This window comes from Rhinolophus hipposideros (genome assembly GCF_964194185.1).
Source record: "Rhinolophus hipposideros genome assembly, chromosome: 15".
Lineage (NCBI taxonomy): Eukaryota > Metazoa > Chordata > Mammalia > Chiroptera > Rhinolophidae > Rhinolophus > Rhinolophus hipposideros.
The window spans coordinates 22,449,192-22,470,887 of record NC_138061.1 but is presented as its reverse complement, the minus strand read 5'-3'; the positions used below and the strand labels follow the sequence as shown (position 1 = coordinate 22,470,887).

Here is a 21,696-nt window from a genome sequence, read left to right as displayed (position 1 = left end):
CTTATACACATGGAAGTTCTGAGAGCCTAACTTCAGGGATGTCAAGAGCTGCCTCCCACATTCGGGTCTCATTCCCCGGCTTAATTAACAGGATGGGACTTGGGCTAGGTCTGGCCAAGACTGGCTGGTGCAGCAGTGCCCTCTAGAGGACAGACTAGGCCCAGTCACCACTTCACATTCTGGGCCCACCACCATTCCCTCTTCCCAACCAGTACTGACTAGACACAGGCCCAGCTGACGTGTCTATTGGAAGGACTTTATTTAAGTACACTGGGCCCCACCAGGCAACGTGGTTTGTGCGAGGCTGTGCGAGGGACAGGCTTGGGCTAAGAGAAGGGAAGTGAGCTGGTTAAGCACACTGCAGTCCGCGGGTCGCCACATAGCTTTCACACACACCTGCTGCTGTGGCCCACACCTGGCAAGGCCTTTGGTTGTTGGGCGGCATAGGGAAGAATACTGCCTAGAACTTGGGATTGGGGCAGGTCTTGGTGTCAGGTGAGGGTGCCGGTGAACATCTGCTAGCCCCAGCTTTAGTACTACCCAGGCTGAACGGCCTTTGGACCACTGCTGGGCCAGCCCAGCCCAGGGCAAGTGCTGATAAGCCTGAGCCCATCAGCTCCAGGCACTCGGGTCTGGCCTCCTCCCTCCCTAACCAAACAAGTCCAAAGTCAAGAATGGCACAAAATCAGCCCAGAGGGGGCCTTCTCATTTCTACAGCTTAGCCTCCTGACTCAGATAGTGGGAAAAGGCAACTTGGTTAATTGCAGCTCATTTTCCAGTATTAGGGAGAGCCTCTGCCAAAGACTGATTCTACCTCCTGTTTCAGAAAATCCAACCAGCCACCAGCGTGGTGATTCTAGGGCAGCGAGCAAGCGGAAGAGGGAGAAAGAAAGGCTAATAACGGGAGTGACTTTCACGAGTAGCCTCAGATCCCAAATGGCCTTAACCTATGGATACTGTCATTTTCCCTAAGCAGGCAGTGGTGGGCCTGGAGGCTACACGAAGCTTAGGTGCTGTAAACATTAGTGTGAACAGGGCGACTGGTGGCAGGAGGCACTGAGCTCCCTCTCTTCAGTCCCCATACTGGACAGACACTTCAATAAATAAAACTGTTTGAAGATGGCACTGCCCAAGGGTGGATGAAAAGTAACAGGGCCTGGAGCCAACAGGCTCCTTAAATTCTCCAAGACCCCCTGGATGGGGGCTGGGGGTTGGAACATTAACTTTGCTGCCAATCTGAAGTAGCACTACTCCTGCCCTCCTCTAATTCCCAGTGTAGTCCTGGTCCCCAGGTGAAGTTGAGGGCATCCTGCCCTCTCCTGACCCTGCAGTTACTTTAGTAACAGCCCTTCCAGCTGCCCAAACCCAAACTGCAATCAAAAGCAGACAGAACTCAACCCCAGTCCCAGTCCTCGGTCTATGATCAAGAGACATCGAGAATAGAATGATGAGCAAGGGAGGCAGCAGCTGCCTTGGGCCTCAGGGTACCCTGGGGGTGGGGTGGGGGTGGGGCTCACCCAGCCTGGAATGGGCAGCAGCAAGGTCTCCTGGGGGTTGGGTTTACCTCCCTCCCTGTCTCCCCATGGTAGTAAACAGTCTCACACAGCCAGACAAAAGACCCAGTTGACGAAGGAGTGGGGCCCTCTGCCAGCACTCTTCCCTGTCAGGGGCCAGTTAGTGGTCAACCCCAGGCCTCAGGCCATCACCATTGTGGGTAGTTCACTGTCCTTTCTGGGCCCTGGGATCCCTGGGCCACACTCGCATAGGCGCACATACTTGTACCCACACACCCACACGCACACTCACACACACAGGCAGTTCCTCGCAAACACTCCGACTCAAGAAAGCGAGTTTTAAAGTGGAGTTAACTTCAGAGAGAGGTGAAGATGATGTCCCAACATTAGAAGGTTTTCCTGTGGATGGACCGGGCACCATCTTCCTCGTATTCCTTCTTGGAGACCCACATCTTCTTAAAGGTGTCCAGGGAGGCGAGGATAGAGCCCCTGGAATGGAGGGAATCCAAAGCAACATTGTGAAAGAGTATGGAGATAGGTATTCGACGAGCCTGCCAGGCCCCATGGGGCCAAACCAGACCAGGCTTCTCTTTAAAGGATGGGGGTGGGGGCTGAGGGGTAATCAATGCCTTTGCTTCCTGTTCCGCTCTTATTCCCAGGAGAACTACTCACCCAATCCATGTGGAATACAGTCTCTCCTGAGGTGCAGATATCTGCAAGGGTGGGTGGAAAGAGGAATCTAAGACATTCATCTTCCCTTCTGCTTTTCCCTTCCAACTCTCCTCTTTATGGCCAGCTCTCCCTGCCCGAGGCAGTGGATGCTTTTCACACAACAGGCTTTAAGTTATGTCCCTGCTGGGCCCTGTGGCCCCTCTGGGGGTCTTGTGGCCAGCCTGACACTCATTTTCAGAAGCAGGTCTCCAGCAGCCTTAAATGCAATTCTCAGAGAAGCTGGGGCTATGTGGGGCAAGATTCAGCTGTGCTGGGGGCCAGTGGGAAGTAGAGTCCCTGGCAGAAAGCAGACTCCTTCATTTAGGATCCCTCCCTCCTCGGGCAGGCTAGCTCCCCTCAACAGTCACTAAGATGTTGGATTGTCACAGGGGAGCAGCAAAAATCAATCTCCTGTCAGTGTGACAGTTTCCATGACAGACCACACGAGGGGCTCCAGCCTAGCACCCTGCCCCCCCCCCCTTTTGTAGAGACGGAGAGAATGAGTCCTCGCCTCTGGCAGACCTCAGGGTCAGTGTGGAAGCAAAGCTGTCTGGCGGTGCCTGTGTACCCTTGGCTGCCTGAAAAGCTTGGGCAGAGCTGGAGGGGAGGCCATACCATGTGGGACTTTGGACTCTTGGAGGCCCAGTTCCACCCAGCCCCACCCCTGCCACGCTCGTACCCTGATCTTCACGTCTTTTGGGGCCAGTTTCTTCACTTCACTCAGTAGCCTGTCACCAAAACCTGAATGGGCAGGAAAGGAGAATCTCAAATGAATCCTCTGGGCAACCAGATGTAACAGGATCTGGAAGCTTCCAGGGGAAGGGCACCAAGAGCAAAGACCAACCTTTGAATAGGGTGGAGCCTCCTGAGAGGACAATGTTAGAGAAAAGCGTGCGCCGCAAGTCCATGTCAGACTTCTGGATGGCAAACACCAGCACCTCATGGATGCCCTCACTCTCCTCGCCAATCAGGTCTGGCCTGAACAGCAGCTCAGGTGCTCGGAATCGGGAAGGGCCAATCTGCAGGGTGAAAGGCAAGTTTTCGAGGCTGGGCCTGTGGCTGAGTCCCTTTGACATTGGGAAGAGGCCCCCTCTGCCCACCTTTTAGTAACCAGTGGCTCAGGGAAGACTTTGTATGCCAAGGGACCCAAGGAATAAAGATAAGGCTCCTGGGAAACTAGAGAGGAAGATCCTCTGTTTAATCCTAGCTCGGGCATTTCCCAGCCAAGAGACCCTGGCATTAATACATAGATTAATTCATGGAAATTTCTTCCTATCAGTGGAGGTTCAGGGAGAGGCAACTCACCCTACGCGGCACCCAAGTGGTTAAGGACAGCACTAACCACCCCCTCCTAAGCCCCGCCTCTAGGACAATGCCTCTGGGAGCCTCCTCCCCTCCATGTGGGAGAAGCAATGTCCCTGGTACCTTGCTGGGTAGGAGACGGTGCTGCTTAAGAGCTCCACTCCTCCAGGCAGGGGGTGTAAAAGGACTGGCACATCTGACTCCAGCCTCCCCATGTGGAGTTGTTTGGGCCCAGAGCTTTTGGGGGCCTGACGGGAGAGGTACGGTTGCCTACCTCAATGGTGCTGCCATCGGGCAGGTAGTACTGAGCCTTCTCCGTCTCTAATGTCTCATCCTTCTGGGGATTTATGGATAGGTAGCAGGCTCTCTGCAGAACCAAACATGAGTTAGGCAGGCAGGAAACCTGGTTCCTATCTGGTCAAAGTTCCAGGGGAGTGGTGGCTGCTGCAGAAATATGCCCAATCCAGTGATTGCCCTAAAGGTGGTTAGAGCTGCTGCCCCAAAGCAGGAACAGGGAGACTTCTGCTGGCCTTCACTGGCGGCATTTAGGATATGAGTCCCCACCTACTCCACCTTCCTGGTGGACAAGAGTGGAAACTTGATTCTCTGGATCTGGGTCTGAGACCACAACCTAACTTTAGACTAAGGTATCTTTCTTCTATTCATGTATGGGTTCTGAGCCCCGTTTACCCAGCTCAGAGGTCTCCCTAGAGCCACAGGTGGCAGGAGGACAGTTTACTTAAAAAGTAAAATGCATTCTGAACTCTTCAAGGATGTAATAGAACATACGTAATTTGTACATAAGGTATAAAAAACCTAGTGATCACCGGTGTACCCATCACCCAGTTTAAGAAGTAGAAGCAGCTCCCTTTCCCTAAGAGATGGCAGCACTTTGGAAGGTGGGTCTGTCAGTGTGAGGGGCCCCAGCTGGAGATCACACAGACACCACGAGGCCTGGCTGGGGAGACCAGAGCCTGACCCTGATCCCCAGGACGGGAACTTCGCCTCTCTTCACTCCAGGTCACGGGGATCCTGGCTGCTCTGTTCCCATTCCCTATCCCACCCCTGGGCCCATGGGGCAGCACTCACTTCTTTTATGGCCTTGACAATCTCAAACTCGGAGGATGAGTGGAAATCATAGCCCTCCTTACGCAGGTAGAGACGAAGGAAGCGAGAGACGTCTCGGCCAGCGATGTCAATGCGCATGATTGAGTGGGGCATGGCGAAGCCCTCATAAATGGGCACAGCATGGGTGACGCCATCCCCAGAATCCAGCACCACACCTGTGGTCCTGCCTGTGGCATAACTGAAGCAAAGGAGGCAAACCATCATTAAGCCCTGTCTGCTCACTCTGGGAAGAAACTCATTTCTTTTTCGAGATCAATGTCAGCTAACTAAAGCTGGGGCTGGCCTCGCTCCAGGGGCTTTGGCCTGGACTAAGTACTAAGGCGGCCTGAGCATTGAAGCAAGCCTTGAAATACCTGAATGAAAGGAGCTGAGCCACTGCAAGCTCCCTCCTCACTCCTGGAAGCGCAGGCCCTCCAATCTCAGGAGATGGCCTGGCCTTCAGCCATTTCAGGGACCAGTTTTACTAAGGGGCAGTTTTACTCTCTTGATGAGAGGGGAAAATTCGAATGCCTACAGGGGCTAGGCAGGAAAAGTAAATGAGTAAAGGAAAATAAGAATATTTTCACTTCCACATAAAACTAGATTCCCCCCGCCCCACACATGGCCCTGTATGGCTGTCCTTAGTTTTTTTCTCTTTTGGTAAAGACGAGAGTACAGATATATATTTATGTGATAGGAGGAAAAAACCCACAATGTTTGATAAATAGCAACGAGCACTCTGCCTTCGTGTAGGGAGGGCAAGAAGGATTGGAGTGGATTGTGGTGAAGTTAAGGCAGCAAACTATCTACATGGCAGCTGCTTTCAGTTCCTGCTGCCTTTGGCCCTAGGAATACAGGCCCAGCACTACCAGATAGTCCCATTTTTTTCAGAGAAGGCAGGAATTTGGATTTTGATAGGAAATCTCCCAATTTTTAAATGCTGGCTCTCAACTTTTTAATGGGGTCAAACACATCCCCTCTGCAGGTCACCAGGGTACAACCTCGGCCACAGACCTAACTCTGGTGTGAGGCAGGCTGGGAGAATGACAGGAATGTCAGGGGCCTGAGAATAGGGACCATGGTGGTGTTTTCATCATGACCCTACCACCAGCCTCACACAGCACCCGCACAAGGAGGCAGAATAAATAGAATAAATACCTGAACACATTATAAGAGCCTTTGAAGAGCTGTAGCAACATGTGGCCTTCCCAGCAGGCAGAACGCAGAGCCTTGGGCACCAAACCGCTGAGAAAATGAGACTGGGAGACAGCCTCACCACTCCCTTCCCCAGCACCTCTAACCCTTCCCCAGCCGGTGCTCAAGTTGCTCTGAAACAACCCAAAGCAGACGCAGCCTTGATTCCGCCCAAGGACTGCTTTCGCCCCAAGGGGCCAGGCTACTCACAGGCTGAGCACAGCTTGCATGGAGATGAAAAGGGCTGGCACATTGAAGGTCTCAAAGAAAACTTCGGCAGCTCGTTCTCGGTTTTTCCGTGGGTTTAAAGGTGCCTCCGTCAGGAGCACAGGATGCTGGTGAAAGATGCCCAGACGGCGGTCAGGGCGAGGCTAGATTTCTACCCCACATTAGTACTGTGGGAGAAGCCCGAGTGGCTGGCTAGAGAGCCCAGGGGACCTCTGTCAGCCTTCCTCCAAAAGAAGGCAAACTGGACCTGTCACCTAGCCCTGGCCAGTTTCTCAACTTTCCAAAACCATGCCCCCTTAAAAGTCTCATTCTGTCCTTGCCTCCGCCCCTTTACTCCCCTCTTTTTCCTTTAAGATTCTTTTTTTAATTAAATTTATTGGGGTGACAATTGTTAGTAAATTTACATAGATTTCAGGTGTACAATTCTGTATTACATCATCTATAAATCCCATTGTGTGTTCACCACCCAGAGTCAGTTCTCCTTCCATCACCATATATTTGATCCCCCTTAAAGATTCTTATATAGGTCACTACACCAACTATATATCCCTAATTATCAAGAAGCTTTTGCTAAACTCTAAATTTGGAATTATGATAAAAATAATAAAACTTTTTATCAGAATAGAAAATTAAATTTCAATATTGAACATACTTTTAAAAACAACATATCCCTCCTCTGGAAATTCTGATACACCTAGTGTGTATGTTCCTTGGTATTTCGGAGTTGAGAGTTACTTCCTTAGAAGTTAAAGAGTACAGGCTCTGAAGTCTGAAAGACGTGGGTTTGAATCCCAGCTGTACCATTTTATTTACTGGGTGATCTTGGAAACACTAGTTGGCTTTTCAGAACTTCTGTTCCCTTATTTGTAGAATAGAGATAATACTACCTACATCTCACAGGAATGGTGAGAAGATTAAATGCGAACATGTCTGAAAAGCACATGGCCTGCTGCCTGGCACACAGTAAGACTCAAACACGCTTGGCAATTATCGCCAACCTCATCTCTGGGGTAGGGGTTCTGCCCAGCTCTGCACACCCTGAAGGGCTGACCCCCACACAGGACCCTCACCTCCTCTGAGAAAGTCTGCAGCTGGTCCTTAGAATAGACATATTGCCAGATGCGCTCCATGTCGTTCCAGTCCTTGACAATGCCATGCTCCATGGGGTACCGAATGGAGAGCAGCCCCCGATGCTCCTGGGGGCAGACAGCGGGACGTACAGCAGCAGCCAGCCTCTCAGCTGGGCCCGGTGGAACCTGCTCTTACAGGCCTGGGAGTTCCCACCCTGCAGTTCTCACCCAGGGCTAAGGGTGGGCACCCATTCTCCAAGTTTCCAACAGAACCCTGCAAACTGGTCTCACTGCCCAGTCAGCACGCAAAGTGGAAGGCTTCTGCTTTTCCATGGGCCCCCTAGGGCAAGTGCCAGGGGGCACCTTTCTCATTGCCTGTCCCCCAGACATAAACTCCTGGCTCCCATCCCCGGGCTTCAGCACTTGGAGCCCAGGCTGGCAACTATGGTTGTTGCTCTGCTTCCAGAGGCTGCCTGAGGGCTCTGCCAAACTGTGCTAATTAACTCATCCCCAGGGTACCCAGCCAGGTTCTCCCCCTAAGCTCTTTGCCATAAAAATAACCAAGACAGTCAATCTAATCATTGTCAAGGTAGGGATAAAATACAGAAGGAAGGCAACAGCCCCATATTCTAGACTGGTCTCTGTTCCTCAAAGTGGGGTTTGATTTTTCTCTCCAAAATCAGAGGCTGCTCCTGGGAAAAAAAGACAGATGAGGCCTAGGATGAGAGAACCAAAGGGAAGATTTTAAGAGGACATTGTTCCTTTTCCTCATGGTTATGTCCTACTGTTGGGACACTGCCCTAGTGGGGAACAATGAAAGTCCTCTGCTGGCTTGAGGCTTCTTCGCTAGGAGTGGGAATTACCTCAGCTTTGGGGCCAATGAAGATGTCGCCTTCGAGGGCTCCTGCCATGACGCGAACATGCTTGGGTCTGCCCACACTACAAAAGAGAGGGGGAGGACCAACAGTTTTCATCTGACGACAGAACACATGACAGAACACAGGAAGGATGTATCGAGGCACATCCTTAGATGGGAAGACATATTCAATTCTACTGTGATTATCTTTGAGGAGGGATGTTACAGTGGGTTTGGATTTTCTTCTTTCTACTTTTCTGCATTTCCCAATTTCTACAATGAACATGTATTGTTTGAAGTTATTTGTGTATTATTTCATATTTTAATTATATTATTTTATAAGTCATTAAAACAAATTTTAGGGGATTCAATACCTCTAGTTCTTCTCTTCCCCCAAGAAGGACAATGAAACAAGATTTTCCAAATGAATGGTTAACTCAAAATTTTGAGTCTCCTTAGTTCCCTGCCAAGGCCTTCTACTAAGTAACACTGTGTTGTTTTAACGGTGACAGACGGCCTTCTTCCCTTTTCTCTCCCCTCAAGCCCCTTCGCCAGGCACCTGTGCCCTTTTCCTGCTTGCAGTCTCTCTGTCTTAGGAGGAAAGCACTGAGAAACTCATTGTCACTGAAAGAGTAGGTATGGTTTAATGTTAAACCCCTTCCTGGGTGACAGAATTTTAAAAAGAGGGTTCCATAAAGAGGCAGTCATCCAAAGCAAAGGGTTACCAATGACAACATTTAGATAAAATCAAATTTAAAAAAGAGCATCAGATAAAATCAAATTTAAAAAAGAGGTCTCCTGCCTGTGCCTCTCGAATTGTACCACGTAGGCAACTGTTTCCTTTGCTGACTCCAAAAGCCAGCTCCGGTCCTTTGCTTGTTGTTTTGAGTACCAAGGCGGACCCAAACAACAGATCCCTTCTCCCCAAAAGACAGAGGGCTGATCCTGTAACAAAGCTGACAAGCCTCCCAGGCTTCTGATTAAGCTACAGAATGACTTACTAGTTTGGAAAGCAGTATTTGGGGATCTGATCACCAGCAAAACCAGCTTTAATCACACCGGATCCCTGAGAAGAGAGGAGAAGGAAAAGTCAGAAGTATCACAAAAACAAGAGGAGATATATTATCATATAATATGCATAATACGGTTTCATTTTTATTAAGAAAAGAGAGACGTTATCTTTGTGTATAATATATCCATTTAGATAAGCATTTGCATAGTGAATGCGTGCCAAAGGGAGGGAAATGAGACTGGCGATGGTGAGAACTTTCACTGCACGCTCCAAGTATTATTTGATTTTTCTGTATTCTTTGACTTTTCTACACTGAACATGTTTTACTTTTGGCGTTAAAAATAATATTAATAAAGGGAGGGAAAAGAGAAAACCTGAGGAGAGAAAAGAAAAGCAGCTAGAAGCAGCAAAGAAGCCAAGTTCAAGAACAAGCCAAGGTGAGAAGAGCGTGTGATTCTTTCTGTTATATCACCATGGGATGCTTTTCACGGACTCTCCCTGCCCTCCAGTGTGTATATGACAGACACCACCATGAGCACTGCCACGCTTGAAGCTGACTCCAATGGAACACACGTTACCTGGTTCTTACTGCAGGGGCAGATCGCTTTGCTTTGCAGGGGTTTGCAGTTATTGGTTTTTTTTATCATGCTTTGTTTTACTCCTTGGTCTCCTAATGATAAAGAGCAGGGAAGCCCTAAAGCATTGTTTGAGAAAAGACCCAACATTACAATCCAGCAGCTCCAATCCTTGGCATGTTGGGTGGAGTGCCCAGGAAGAATCTGACTATTCCCACCAGCATCTGATACCACCCAGGGCCCGACCAAAGTAAACTCTAGACACAGGTACCAACTCCACACAGGACAGCTGTGGAGGCTGGATACTGCTTGCAGAGACACCGTGTTCTCTTCCTTCTTAACTCTTCCACCACCCCCACGAGACACTCTCATCCTTCCACCCCAACACCGATTGCAGCTAATTAGGGCGAGCCTTTTCCTACAGTGGAGTGTGATATTTCTAGAACCCACAAAGCAAGCAGTAAATACATCACGAGATGTGAAATAGCCAAGGTTTTACCTTTTCACCAAAGGCTTCCCAGCAACACCCCTGGTTCCCTCCCTCTTATTCCTGCTTTTCTATTGGATAAGGGGTTGAGATGGGCCATCCGAATGCCTGATTCTGGAAACATAGAGGGAGGAAGTAAGAAGTGATGGAAGGATAGAGAAAACAGCAAGTTCAGCAGGATAAGCCAGTTCTCTAGGACAGCAGGAAACTCTGCCAAATGGGAGACAAGTGCGAACTCATTGCCTGGGCAGATTGCAAGGAGCCTGGAAAAGTTGCAGCTGTAGGGGAGGCCCGTTAGCTCCGTTGGTTAGAGCACAATGCTCATAACACCAGGGTTGCCAGTTCGATCCCCGCATGAGCCACTGTGAGCTGCGCCCTCCACAACTGATTGAAACAACTACTTGACTTGGAGCTGATGGGTCCTGGAAAAACACACTTAAAAAATAAATTTAAAAAAATTAAAAAAAAAAATAAGTTGCAGTTGTAAACTGAGCTGAGAGATTAGGAAGGAGGGAGAATTATCCTACTGCAAACGCAAGGGCTCTGGGGAAGGGTTCCGGGGCAGTGTCATGGATGGTGAGAACAGCGCTGCACAAGAGAACTCCGGGAATTTATTAGCTCAAGCTTCCTAGGACTGCTCACTGCTTTCATCTGGGTGTGGTGATGCCAACTGACTCACAGGATCGCCTGGTAAAGGCTGAAAACAAGAAAAGATGAGAGCTGTACTTTAGACTCTAGATAGTTTTAAGAGATGATTTTCCTGGAGATTTGATTTTGAGTTTACTAGCAAAGGGACTAGAATCTGAGTAAGAAGGCAGATTAAGCTGTTAGGTTCATTTCTTTCTGTCCTCCCAGCAAGAGTATAGAAGGCCAAGTTCAAATATTACTGCCTTTCTCCTGAGGGCTAGTCCCCAAGTGGAATTAATTATCTTCTTCCTATTATCTCATAACATCACGATTACCTGTACCACTAGGTAGCGTGAATTTCATTCTGCTTTCTATTTGACTTTATGATATCCTTTTTCGTCTGTTTTCAGCCCAAGTTCCTCGAGGTCAGAGACTTTATGTATCAGCAGTATGTGGAATTTGCAGGGTACTCCAATAGGTTCTGGCTGACTAAAATGAAAATCAAGCTCAAATGACTGGCAGATGAAGTCTAATGTATGAGCAGCAGGAATGCCAGAAGCCCCAGGCAGAGGTGGTACAGAAAAGGCTAAGGAGGTGTTGGGAATAATGCACAAAACCCAGGAGCCAGACCCAGGAGCTGGCCTGCCAGGCCAGCAGTTGGGTGAAGAATGGGTGGGGACAGGGGAGGCAGTGTCCCCGCTCTGTGTTGCCAAAGTCAGGCACTAGGATGGCCAGTCTCTCTGTTCTGCTCAAGCCATACCATGATATCATATAAAAGGGTCATGTCCATGTCTTTAACAGTATTTATAACTAGGAACTGTGGACCTGGCAAATGGGCTGCCACTCTGTTATTCACTCCGGCAAAACCAAGTGAACAAATGCCTGTAGAGGCTTTTAGAAAAAGTAGTCTCATAAATATTTGGGTTTTAAGGACTCAAATCTGCCAGCCACCATTAACCCTTCATTCTCCTTCTGATGCAGGAAAACAAATAGCAAATCCCATAGCAAGGTTCTCCCAGTATCTGCTGGCTATAGGTCCCGTGGCTGGGGTGACTTTCATCCTAAGCGCTCTGGATTATTCTGAACATGCCCAGGTGGGAAGCTAACTGTCTCCTATTTTACAAGTGGGAAAAGGATGCTGAAAGGTGGATGGAGCCTTATCTTTTAGGACACTCGTGGCCCATTTTGGCCCAAAGACATATGTTGTTTGGCCTACAAAGTACTTTTTAAAAAACAACTTAATTGACATAAAATTCACACACTAATTTACCCATTCAAGGTATGTAACTCATTGGTTCTTAGTATATTCACAGAGTTGTACAATCATTACCACAATCTAATTTCAGAACTTTTTCATCATCCCCCCCAAAAAACTCTGTACCCATTAGCAGTCACTCTCCATCCTGCCCCCCACCCCCAGCCCTTGGCAACCACTAATCTACTTCTGTCTTTATAGACCACAAACTACTTTTACATTAACTTCTGACAGTTAAAAATTAGAGACTGCATATGAAATTTAACATTTCTGATTTCTCTTGAAAAATCAGGTCTGGCAACACTGGGCTTGCATTCCTGCATGGGGACAACTGGCTGAAAAGGAGAAGCAGCTGAGCCTTTGGTCAGGTATGCTCAATGCACCTTCCATATTCCTTATATCACCTTTAAGGCTATCCTCTTCCTCTGCCTTTTCAATGTTTCTGCTTGGCTCTGCAGGCACTGAATTGAAGACCCCTACTCTAGGCATTCCCAGCAACTCATTCTTGATAGTTCTCCTTCGATACAGTATCTGACTTCTTTCTTACCCTCAGAGCACCTCGCTTGGTGTGAAGCCCATTCTTGGCTCTCAAAATACACATAACTGAATAGTGAGATATTTCTACAAGTCACCTCCCCTTCACCCTTTCCATTAAGCTAGGGATGGATTCTTGCTGAAGTTGTACAACCAACAGCCTGGATGTCACATGGCAAGTTAAATAAATACACTGACTTCATTTCTTCAGCTAATTTTAGGGTCCCTTAAACTTAAGTGAATCAGCGTATCTTAAAATCTGATGACAAATTGTTAAAAAAAAAAAAGAGAGACAATTAGTGAAATTTGAACATTGAGTGGATATTTGATGATCTTAAGGAATTATTGTTAATTTATTAGGTTTGATAATAGTATACTGATCCTGTTTTGAAAGCGTGTAGAAGAGGAAAGTGGGTGGGAATGTAATAAAAAAGATTGGCCAAGAGTTGATAATGGTTATAGTTAGGTGATGAATATATGGATGTTTGTTATACTATTCTTTCTCCTTTTGTTTATGTTTGAGATTTTCTATAATAAAAAGAAGAGCTGGTGAATAAGATGCTAGCATTTAAGTAAAAATTCAAAATACAAACAGTACGCACACAATGTATATATAAAATCAGGGATGGAAAGGAGTACATCAATTTTATGATTATGGCTGCTTCTGGGGTTACTTCTGGAACTGAAAGAGAGGATGGGATTGTGAAGGGGTACAAAGAGTTTTCAATTATACCTGTAATGTTTTATTTCCTAAAAAAACAAATCTGAAGCAAATAAGGCAAATGTCAACATTCATTAAACCTGGGTGGTAGACACATGCTACCTATGTATGTGGGTGCTTATTACATAATTCTCATAAATTAGATAAAATTTTTCTGCATTTTAATGTATCTTATTATTATTATTTTTTAAATTTATTGGGGTGACAATTGTTACTTATTTTTTTAAAAGGGGGTTGAAGCAGCTTAACATCTCTCCAAAACAGAGGAACTCTTATTAATGAACTTGTAAAGATCTGATACCGTGCCTGCATTTAGGCTCACGTAGTCATAAAGAGTTTTAAGATAGACAGTTTTAAGTATGTTGATCCATTTTGGGACAGAACTTAACCTTTGAGATCTTAGCAAAGACCTGAGCTTTAGAATAACATAGTAATCTAATCAAAGTGTTGTGGTCCTCAACATGTCGCCCCGGAGCTGTCCTCCTCTTGTATTATCATGTTGTGTTGTGATGTATGCCTTTGGAAAGAATAACTTATGTTTAGCTTTTAAAAATCACTCTATTGTCATTAAAACGCAGGCAAGTACACCGCCCCCTCACTCCCCTCCATTTTTCTCATTAAATTCTGATGCATTGGTTTGGTGCCAGAATAGGATGAAAGGAGTGGTCAACAATTGTCTTAATACTGGGAAAGGTTGTGAACTCAATAACGAGGCTCTTCCCTCTTTTCCCTGCTGTCTTTGTTCTCCTTTATTTTAATTACACTGCTCTTAGCCCAGAAACAAAATTGTAGCCATATGTTAACCTATGGAGATGTTAAACCTGCTAAGATACATTATTCTCATAATATAAAATTGCCTCAAATATTTAAAATGATTTTTCTTATCTACCTTTCACTTTGAAACAAAACAAACTCTCTAAATGTCAAACAGCAAGAACTACCGAAGGCCCCAAATATAAAAATGTAGCAGATGCTCAGTAAATCCTAATGAGACAATTACTTAAGTTTCTCCTACTTCACCAATTGGCAGAGTTATTGGCATAATAAAGGAAATGCTTTCCTAGAGAAAAAAAACAAGTTGATTCTTTAAACCTTAAAAATGAAAATGCACCACTGCCTTAATGCATTTCAAATACACTACCAAGAAAGAGAAAGGAGAAACTAAGAAGCATTAGCGTAAGTGACATTAAAGAAAATGAGGGGGAGACTGAACTTCTGCCCAATAATTCAAGAAGCAAAGGATTTGGTGGGATGGACACACTGCTTCTTCATGGCTGATGAAAAAAAGGAGCTAATTTCTTTTTCAAATTATGAAAAAGGCAGATGCAGCACACACAAACAAGCTGAAGATAGAAATAGTGGTGTTTCTGAAGTCAAGAACAAGGAGACCTACTCAACCCTGTGCAGTAACTAGGCTGCCCCACCCCATCCTTTATTTAGGGACATCATGGTTACTGTGATAGAGATATTCAGTCATTCATCCACCCACCCATCAATGCAATGAAAAAACACTTACTGAGTACTCAGTGATGCCTGAACCTACTGTGTGTGTGGAAGGAGGTGGGGAAGGGGAAAGTATTGAAAAATAAAGGGATACCATCTTTTCCTACAAGGATTTAATAGACTAGTGAGTGACACAAACAAAATCCTCTCCAAAATGATTTGTCTCATTGAACTCAACTTCTTGCTTTTCAAGGCAGAAGCCATACCCCTGAAGAGAGGAAAAGCTAACAACAAAAAAAGCACCTTTTTTTGAAAAAAGTTAGGAACTTGGAACCTGACCTCAATTTGAGTCTTGGCTCCTTAACTCACAAATCTGGTAGTTCGAATACTGTTATTTAACCTCTCCAAGCCTCACTTTCCTGCATAAATTGAGGATAATGATTCCCATCTACCTACCAGAGCTGACGCTTAAAACAGATGATGCAAATGAAAAGACCTTGCAATTTACCTAAGGTCCCAGAGGGCTGGATCAACAGAGCAAATCTGACAGTCAGCTAAGGAGAGAGAACTGACAGTTTTGCCTCAATGTTGGGACTCAGAAGGGGTACGGAAAAGGTATCGACCAATTTTGGTGGGATCAAACCTTTGGAGGAAAGAAATGCCGTTGTTTTACAATTGTCTCCTTCCGCGCAAAATAAGAACAATATTTACATTCTTTTCATTTATCACTATTGATGCTTGGCGTGGGGGAATGGACTAACGGATAAAGCACTGGATTTAGTGCGACCTTGTTTGAAACCTCTTCGTGCTCGTTTTCTCATTTGTAAAACGAGCATCAAACGTCCTGCCTTAACTATCCACCCAGTTTTTGTGAGGCTCCAACTCGAAGGTACGAGTATGTGAAAGCCCTCCGTAAGCTCTAGAGAGCCTGGCAAACACTATGTAGGTTAAATTTTCCCCCCACCAACGAGGCGTTCCAAAGAGGAAGGCACCTCCCTGCTTGCTTTGTCACTGTCCCTTCTTCTCGACTTTTATTAACGCTATAACTTACAGTCACACAAATAACTGAAATCTGATGGCCATTTCTGACACCACATTCTTGGGCCCCACCCAGATACACCGCCAAGCAACCCGGCCAGCTCCAGACCAAAGGAAACTTAACCCTTCTCCACCCGCGGACCGGCCCTAGCCCATCAGGCCCTACCACTGAGAGTTCCGACAGCCAATCCCCACAGTCCTCGTGCATCGCCCCGCCCCCTAAAGAGAAACGCTTTGACGGCCCGGAAGAACGGCAAGGGCGCAAGCCAATCACTGCAGAGGGCAGCCCTCATCATGTAAGGCTCAGAGGCGGGGTCATCGGTCAAGATGGACAGCCAGAACAGCCAATAGAGTTATCGGAAACTGGGGAGGGGCGGGTGCCAGGCGCTCACAGAGCGGTTAAGGCCCCTAAGAGTCAAGGGCCCAAGGACCCGGCTCGGACTATAGCTGTTCCCTTTATCCACTCCCAAGTTCTCTATCCCATGGTTGCTGGCCGGCCGCCCTGCCTGCGGACTATGGGTGGAGGAAGGACGGAGGTAGCGGCGGTTGAACCCGCCTGACAGGCCGGACCAGTGACAAAGAGCCGGCAGCGCAGGCTTGAAAGCCGGGAAGAGATCCCTTCGGGGAGGAGAGCATGAGTCCCTTTAGAGAAATGGAAGACGAAACTCACGTTGTCGATCACAACAGGCTGGTTGGCGATCACATCGTAGGACTCCATGGCAGAGGAATCTCTCCTTCCGAGGAAGGAACTGCCTGCCGGGTCCGCAGCTAGCGCCACTGACACGCATGCGCAGTCTAGCCGCTGATGCAGGGCGGCCAGGGAGCGGCCCGACCTCGCCTCGGAAGAACTACAACCCCCACCATGTCTTGCACCTGCAGTTAGAGGGCCAGGCAGTTTCGGAGCCCCGCCTAATTTAAGGGACCCGGTGTTGCGTTTCCGACGCACAGTACCCTGGGCTTTGTAGTTTCCATAGATAAATACAAGGGGATTCAGATTGATGGTTGTATTGCTAGCTTGGATGTGTAGGGATCCCTTTGGAGGGATTCGCAGTGCATGCTGAAGTACTTGTCTGTAGTTCGCTTTGGATGGGTCAGTAATTCGTAGATGTTTGGATTTTATAGATCAGTTCTGCCACTACCCACCACTTCTGGACAATATTAAGGCTACCATGTTTTTATCTGTATTCATAAGATATTAATACACTCTAATAAAATAAATTTTAATACACACACATACGGGGAAGGACATATTCCCAGAACAAAGGAAATAAATTGCATAAAATTTGCTTTTTAGGAAAAAACCACAGTTTCATTGCTTTTTTGCATTTTTTTCCTGGATAGGTGTAAACTTTGCAACAGGCTAACACTGGTCTGAAGACTGGCATTTGGAATTATTGGTAGAGAATTGACATTGATGAGTGAGAAAATGGAGGTGAAAAGTCATTGCTTTCAAATGATTTCAGTGCATTTTTCTTTAGATTATTTCCTCCGCTGCTTCAAGTTACAGGGATGCTTGTAGTCAACAGCACTGGTAGCCAGGACTCCTTTCCATTCGTCTTTTGCAATTTCTTCAAGATCATTGAGTGGGAGACATTACTTTTTGAAAAGTTATTGTAAACAAGAAAATAATTCCCAACCCGGTGCCTTAGGAATTAAAAATTCTCCCAGTTACAGAGTCAAAGTAATGGGGAAGGGCAGGCCCACAGTAGATAATGAACATTGGTGTTCCTCAAGACAATCTGCACACCTCTGCCTAAAACACAACAAAGAAAAGATTGTCATAATCACTAAAAACATCTATTAAATAAGTACTAAGTCTCTTTAACTGATCCTAGTTTACCAAACTCTTGTTACTTTCCGTCAGAATTCCAAAATAGGTATTTTGACATACGACCCCTGAGTTTGGTGGTGTTGGTGTCAGTCAATACGGTTAGTGGACATTCAAAGGTGTGGGAAACATTCAGATTTAAATCTATTTAAACTACTGCCACATGGAGGAATGAATTAATCTATTGTCAAACTTATATTTAAATCCTTGTTAGCAGCGTGTCACCCGACCAGTGACAAGCTCTTTGTCAGCGCACTTCCCAGTGCTTATGTGGGACCCTAGCACCTCAAAAGGATGGCTCCACATCTGTATTTAAACCTGGGCTCCTCCTAACACTAGGGGGAGGCCAAGAGCCTTGGGACACCCCCAACACGGGGAGAGGGAGGCGGGACCTATTGTCAAGGCACGCAGTCCCACGTGTGACTGGCACAGACATTAGCCAGTAGAATCGGGGATAGGGCGCGTCGGTGCCCCGCCTCCTTGAGCGCCCAGCGGCCCCCCCCAGGCAACCTCTGGCTATCTCTGCCGCGGCGACGGCCTGGGCGGACGGTGCGCCGTGCGCAGGCGCGGAGCCTAGACCTCGCTGCAGCCCCCATCGCCTAGGGGAGTCGCACCCACCAGGTTCGCCCGCTGGCGCGTCAGTGCTCTGCCGCTCGTCTGCCCTCCCGGGTTCTCCCAGCGCCCTACGCGCCCGGATGGCGGAGCTGCGGCCTAGCGGCGCCCCCGGCCCCACCGCGCCCCCGGCCCCTGGCCCTACTGCACCTCCGGCCTTCGCCTCGCTCTTCCCTCCGGGACTGCACGCCATCTACGGAGAGTGCCGTCGTCTTTACCCTGACCAGCCGAACCCGCTCCAGGTTACAGCTATCGTCAAGTACTGGTATGCCCTGGGCCGCGCGGGGAGACCCACGGGGCAGGCTGGGCAGGGTTAAAGCACCGGGGACGAAGTAATATTCGGAGGAGGAGGAGAAGAATGGTTAAAGCACTTGGAAGAAGGGCTTCCTGCTGCGAAGGAAGGAGTTGTAAATGGGGACAAAGGGGTTAACGGAGCCTGTGGGTAGCGAAGGGTTAACGAGGGTGGGGAGGTTGAAGGGTTAACTGGAATTAGGAGAATAGAGTGAATTGAGAGTATGTGTAGGAGCTGAGCGGGGAAAGATAGGAGAGTGGGAACTGTAGACGTGGTGAAAGGAGGGGGCGCCTGTAGGGGGTCATTAGTGGGCGAGGGGAAGCCAAGGGGGGGCAGCTGAAGTGGGATGGGGGAGACGAGGCGGGGCCTGGGGAGCATATGAGAGGGCTTTGGAGGAGCGCGGCTGGAGGAGCTGCGAGGGCAGGAGACTGCACAGGGTACGGGAGGGTCTGGGGACTCGGGCTCCTGCCGGTTGGAAGAGCAAGTTGTGAGCGTTATGCTTGTGAAGAGATGAGGAGGTCTCCTTTTGATACTTTCCCAATGAGCTCAGACATCATATCAATGCAGTGCTTTTGTGTTTGAAGTTTCACAGAGCAACTTTTCCTGATAAACTTTCTGCTTACTCTGCACAGTTTTTTTCATGCAGAGCTGCCTCTGCCTCTGCAGCTGCTCTGCTTTAAGACATTGGCTAGAACAGAGGTAGGGCCAGGGAGATAGATCCATGGTTTGGCTGAGGATGGAAGGGGACCACAGTAAATGCTGAAGACCTGGGACTTGGACAGGGAGGAAAGAAGGCAGTGAGATGTTAAGGAACTTCCTGGCCACAAGCTTCAGGATTTAGGAAGCAGTTTCTGAGAGAAGCTGAGAGTAACCCCCAAGTCGCTGTTAAAGATCAGACCTGTTTGATGGGCAGGTGGGCTGCCCTTGGAGTAGAAATGGTCTTTTCCAGTTTCTCATTCCTGTTTGCAACCTATTTTTTTCTGCAGCCTCTGGGCAAAACTGGTGTTATGGGGACTGTGGGAAAGGGCCTGTCTTCGTGGTCCTTCTCAACCAAAAGTTGACTGAGGAATTGGTTGAATCTGTCCAGAACCACATTCATGCAGGCACTGTATTAGATGACTCCCTCATTGAGTCCTGGAAGACTGTTCAGGCAGCTGCTTGCGGTGTGGCCTAAAGGGCAGATAGACCCAAAGAGGGAAGTGCAAAGAGTGGTTGCCTTTGCTGGTTACCTCTCCCTTTAGAACTGAGTCTCCTCCGTGACAACATCTTTCTCCGGAGATGGCAGAAGCTAGGCTGTAGGACTTAGGCCAGCTAGCTCCCTGTGTAGATGGGGGCATGTAAAGAGGCTGACAGTGTGGAGGGCCTGGGGACCAGCCACCTGCGCCTTAGGGAGGCCATGGGGAGCAACCTGCCTCTGTCTGGTAGCCAGGAGGAGGTGTGTCCAGCAATACAGTTCTTTCTGGCAAGCAAACTGTTCTTTGTTTGAGAGGAGTTTTTGAAGAGAGCTTCCGAGTGAATCGCAGCTCTTGATAACTTAATCACCCATTCAGATCGCACCTCTAGACTTAAATATATATTGTGATGAACTATATTGGTTTGTGTCATGAGAGAAGTGGGCCTGGTTCTGCCATGCTGTTTGTTCAGGCCTTATTTGAGTGTAAAGAGAAATCCACTGACAGACTTGGGCAACTTTTTATGTCACCCATGTGGCCATGAGGATAGTGGTGTATGGAAAAGGTGTTGAAGCACATGCAAAGGACTAAGACTGGTTTGGGCAACTTCTTTTTTCTTCTCGCTGCAAGCTTGTTAACCAGCCAGGATTTATCTTCTAGATGGACTAACATGTAATGACAAATAACGACGATTGTACAGCACTCTGTGAAATTAGAAATGCTGCCTCGATGCAGAAAAATATGAGGGAGCAGCTCAGTGACTAGTTCTTTCTAAGGTTTGGAGGGGTTTGCATAATTAAGATCCTGAAATGCATTCATCGAGGCCTCTTCAGTTCTCATGGCAGGATGATGGACCCAAGCTGCCTGAGTCTGGCTGTGGTCCAGGGTACCTTGGTATTCGTTTTCTCGTGACACAAGGGTGGCTCTTTGGCTAGTGGCCTCTAGCTAGCAAGGACGCTGAAAGCTGAGACTGTAGTGAGCAGGGAGCGGACGCAGAGGGGCAGAGCCTGTACCTTGCGGCCACTCCAGTCCTGCAACTGCCCTGGGGAGTGAAGTCAGGTGTTCAAGGTATGGAGTGGAGGGATGCTCTGGGTCCTTGGATAACATCTTTTTTCTAAATGCAAAATACGATTATTTTCTACATACTCATGGCCTTCCCATCATGTCTGAGTAAGTAGAACAGAACACTCTGCACTTGGAGACTAGATTCATTTTGTCTGACTCTTGGTTATTCCCTGCAGTTGGAGTTTTAAGATAAAACCTCTCTCCTTGATACAATACCTCCTGGGACACTGGGCCACAAAAAGGGCTGCAGTAGTGAGGCAGATGAAGCACAGAACGGGGAATGCAGTTTTGCCACTTGTTGCCGGATGGACCAAGGCTGAAGGAGGGCCAGGATTGGGAATTTGCAGTAGGAAACTGGAGCAGATGTGGAGCCTGTCGTCACTTCCATCTGTTCTGGGGTTCTGCAGCTATCATGGGGTACTTCCAGGGATAGCTACCCTTTTCTTTCCTCCCTCCCCCGACAAACCTCCTTAAATCTGACTGGTTGTGGGATTAGTCAATTGATTTGGCAAAATCAAAGTTAAAGAAAGATATGGAGATTTGTCCCTAAGCTATTTGTAGCGACTTTCTTACATGTTCTATAAATAACTTAGCTTTCCTAGTAGAGAATAAGGATTTCTACAAAGGCAAATAATATCCTGACCAAAAAGGATGAAACCAGACCTACTGGTTTTAAATAGTGTTTAAATTGTGTGGCACCGGCATGCTTGCTGGGATCACACGTAACACATCTTTTATTTGGTTGTTCGCGTTCCTTTAGCATATGATCCCAATTGCAAAGCGCACTCCATCGATGTCCCAAGGGCAGGCAAAGTTTTTGCAGTCTGGGGAACAGTCAGATGTCCGAGGCAGCTCAAATGCAGTGTTTGTGGGCTAAATGCAGACTTCCTTCCGCTGATGGTTTCCATTTCGTCTGTTTCTCAAATTTACCAAGTTTCCCTATCCATTCTGAAGAAAAGCAGGATTTTTTGAAAGAACACTAATTACCCCACTAAAGGGAACCCTTATTGAATTAAATCCAGAGAGTGAGATAATGACTAAATCTCTTCCTCA

The 21,696-nt window shown here is 47.5% G+C and overlaps 2 protein-coding genes across 3 annotated transcripts in view; one reads left to right on the top strand and one right to left on the bottom strand.

Annotated features, from left to right (window-relative positions):
* Positions 1–235: 235 nt before the first annotated feature.
* Positions 236–16,475, bottom strand: ACTR1A (actin related protein 1A). The gene is made up of 11 exons (XM_081073550.1): positions 16,345–16,475; positions 8,984–9,048; positions 7,990–8,065; positions 7,127–7,252; positions 6,039–6,163; positions 4,617–4,833; positions 3,802–3,894; positions 3,070–3,244; positions 2,905–2,966; positions 2,187–2,227; positions 236–2,003 (listed from the first exon to the last, which is right to left on the bottom strand). Exons 1-11 carry the CDS (start codon positions 16,390–16,392, stop codon positions 1,901–1,903), a joined length of 1,131 nt encoding a protein of 376 aa, XP_080929676.1. The 5' UTR covers positions 16,393–16,475; the 3' UTR covers positions 236–1,900.
* A 1,551-nt stretch (positions 16,476–18,026) lies between these two features.
* Positions 18,027–21,696, top strand: part of SUFU (SUFU negative regulator of hedgehog signaling) — a 95,080-nt gene continuing 91,410 nt past the window's right edge. Inside the window, exon 1 of one of the 2 annotated variants that reach the window (XM_081075282.1) lies at positions 18,027–18,379. In XM_081075282.1, the coding sequence (XP_080931408.1) occupies positions 18,198–18,379 (182 nt within the window). In that variant the 5' untranslated portion in view covers positions 18,027–18,197. The remainder of the gene's footprint in view (positions 18,380–21,696) is intronic. The other variant, XM_081075281.1, reaches the window with a different exon arrangement.

Coding starts and splice junctions, on each gene's coding strand:
- ACTR1A (XM_081073550.1), bottom strand. CDS start 16,392: ATGGAGTCCTACGATGTGATCGCCAACCAGCCTGTTGTGATCGACAAC. Junction 8,066..8,983: donor AAATACTGCTTTCCAAACTA/GTAAGTCATTCT, acceptor TCTCTTTTGTAG/TGTGGGCAGACCCAAGCATG. Junction 2,967..3,069: donor AGGCTCCACCCTATTCAAAG/GTTGGTCTTTGC, acceptor CTGCCCATTCAG/GTTTTGGTGACAGGCTACTG.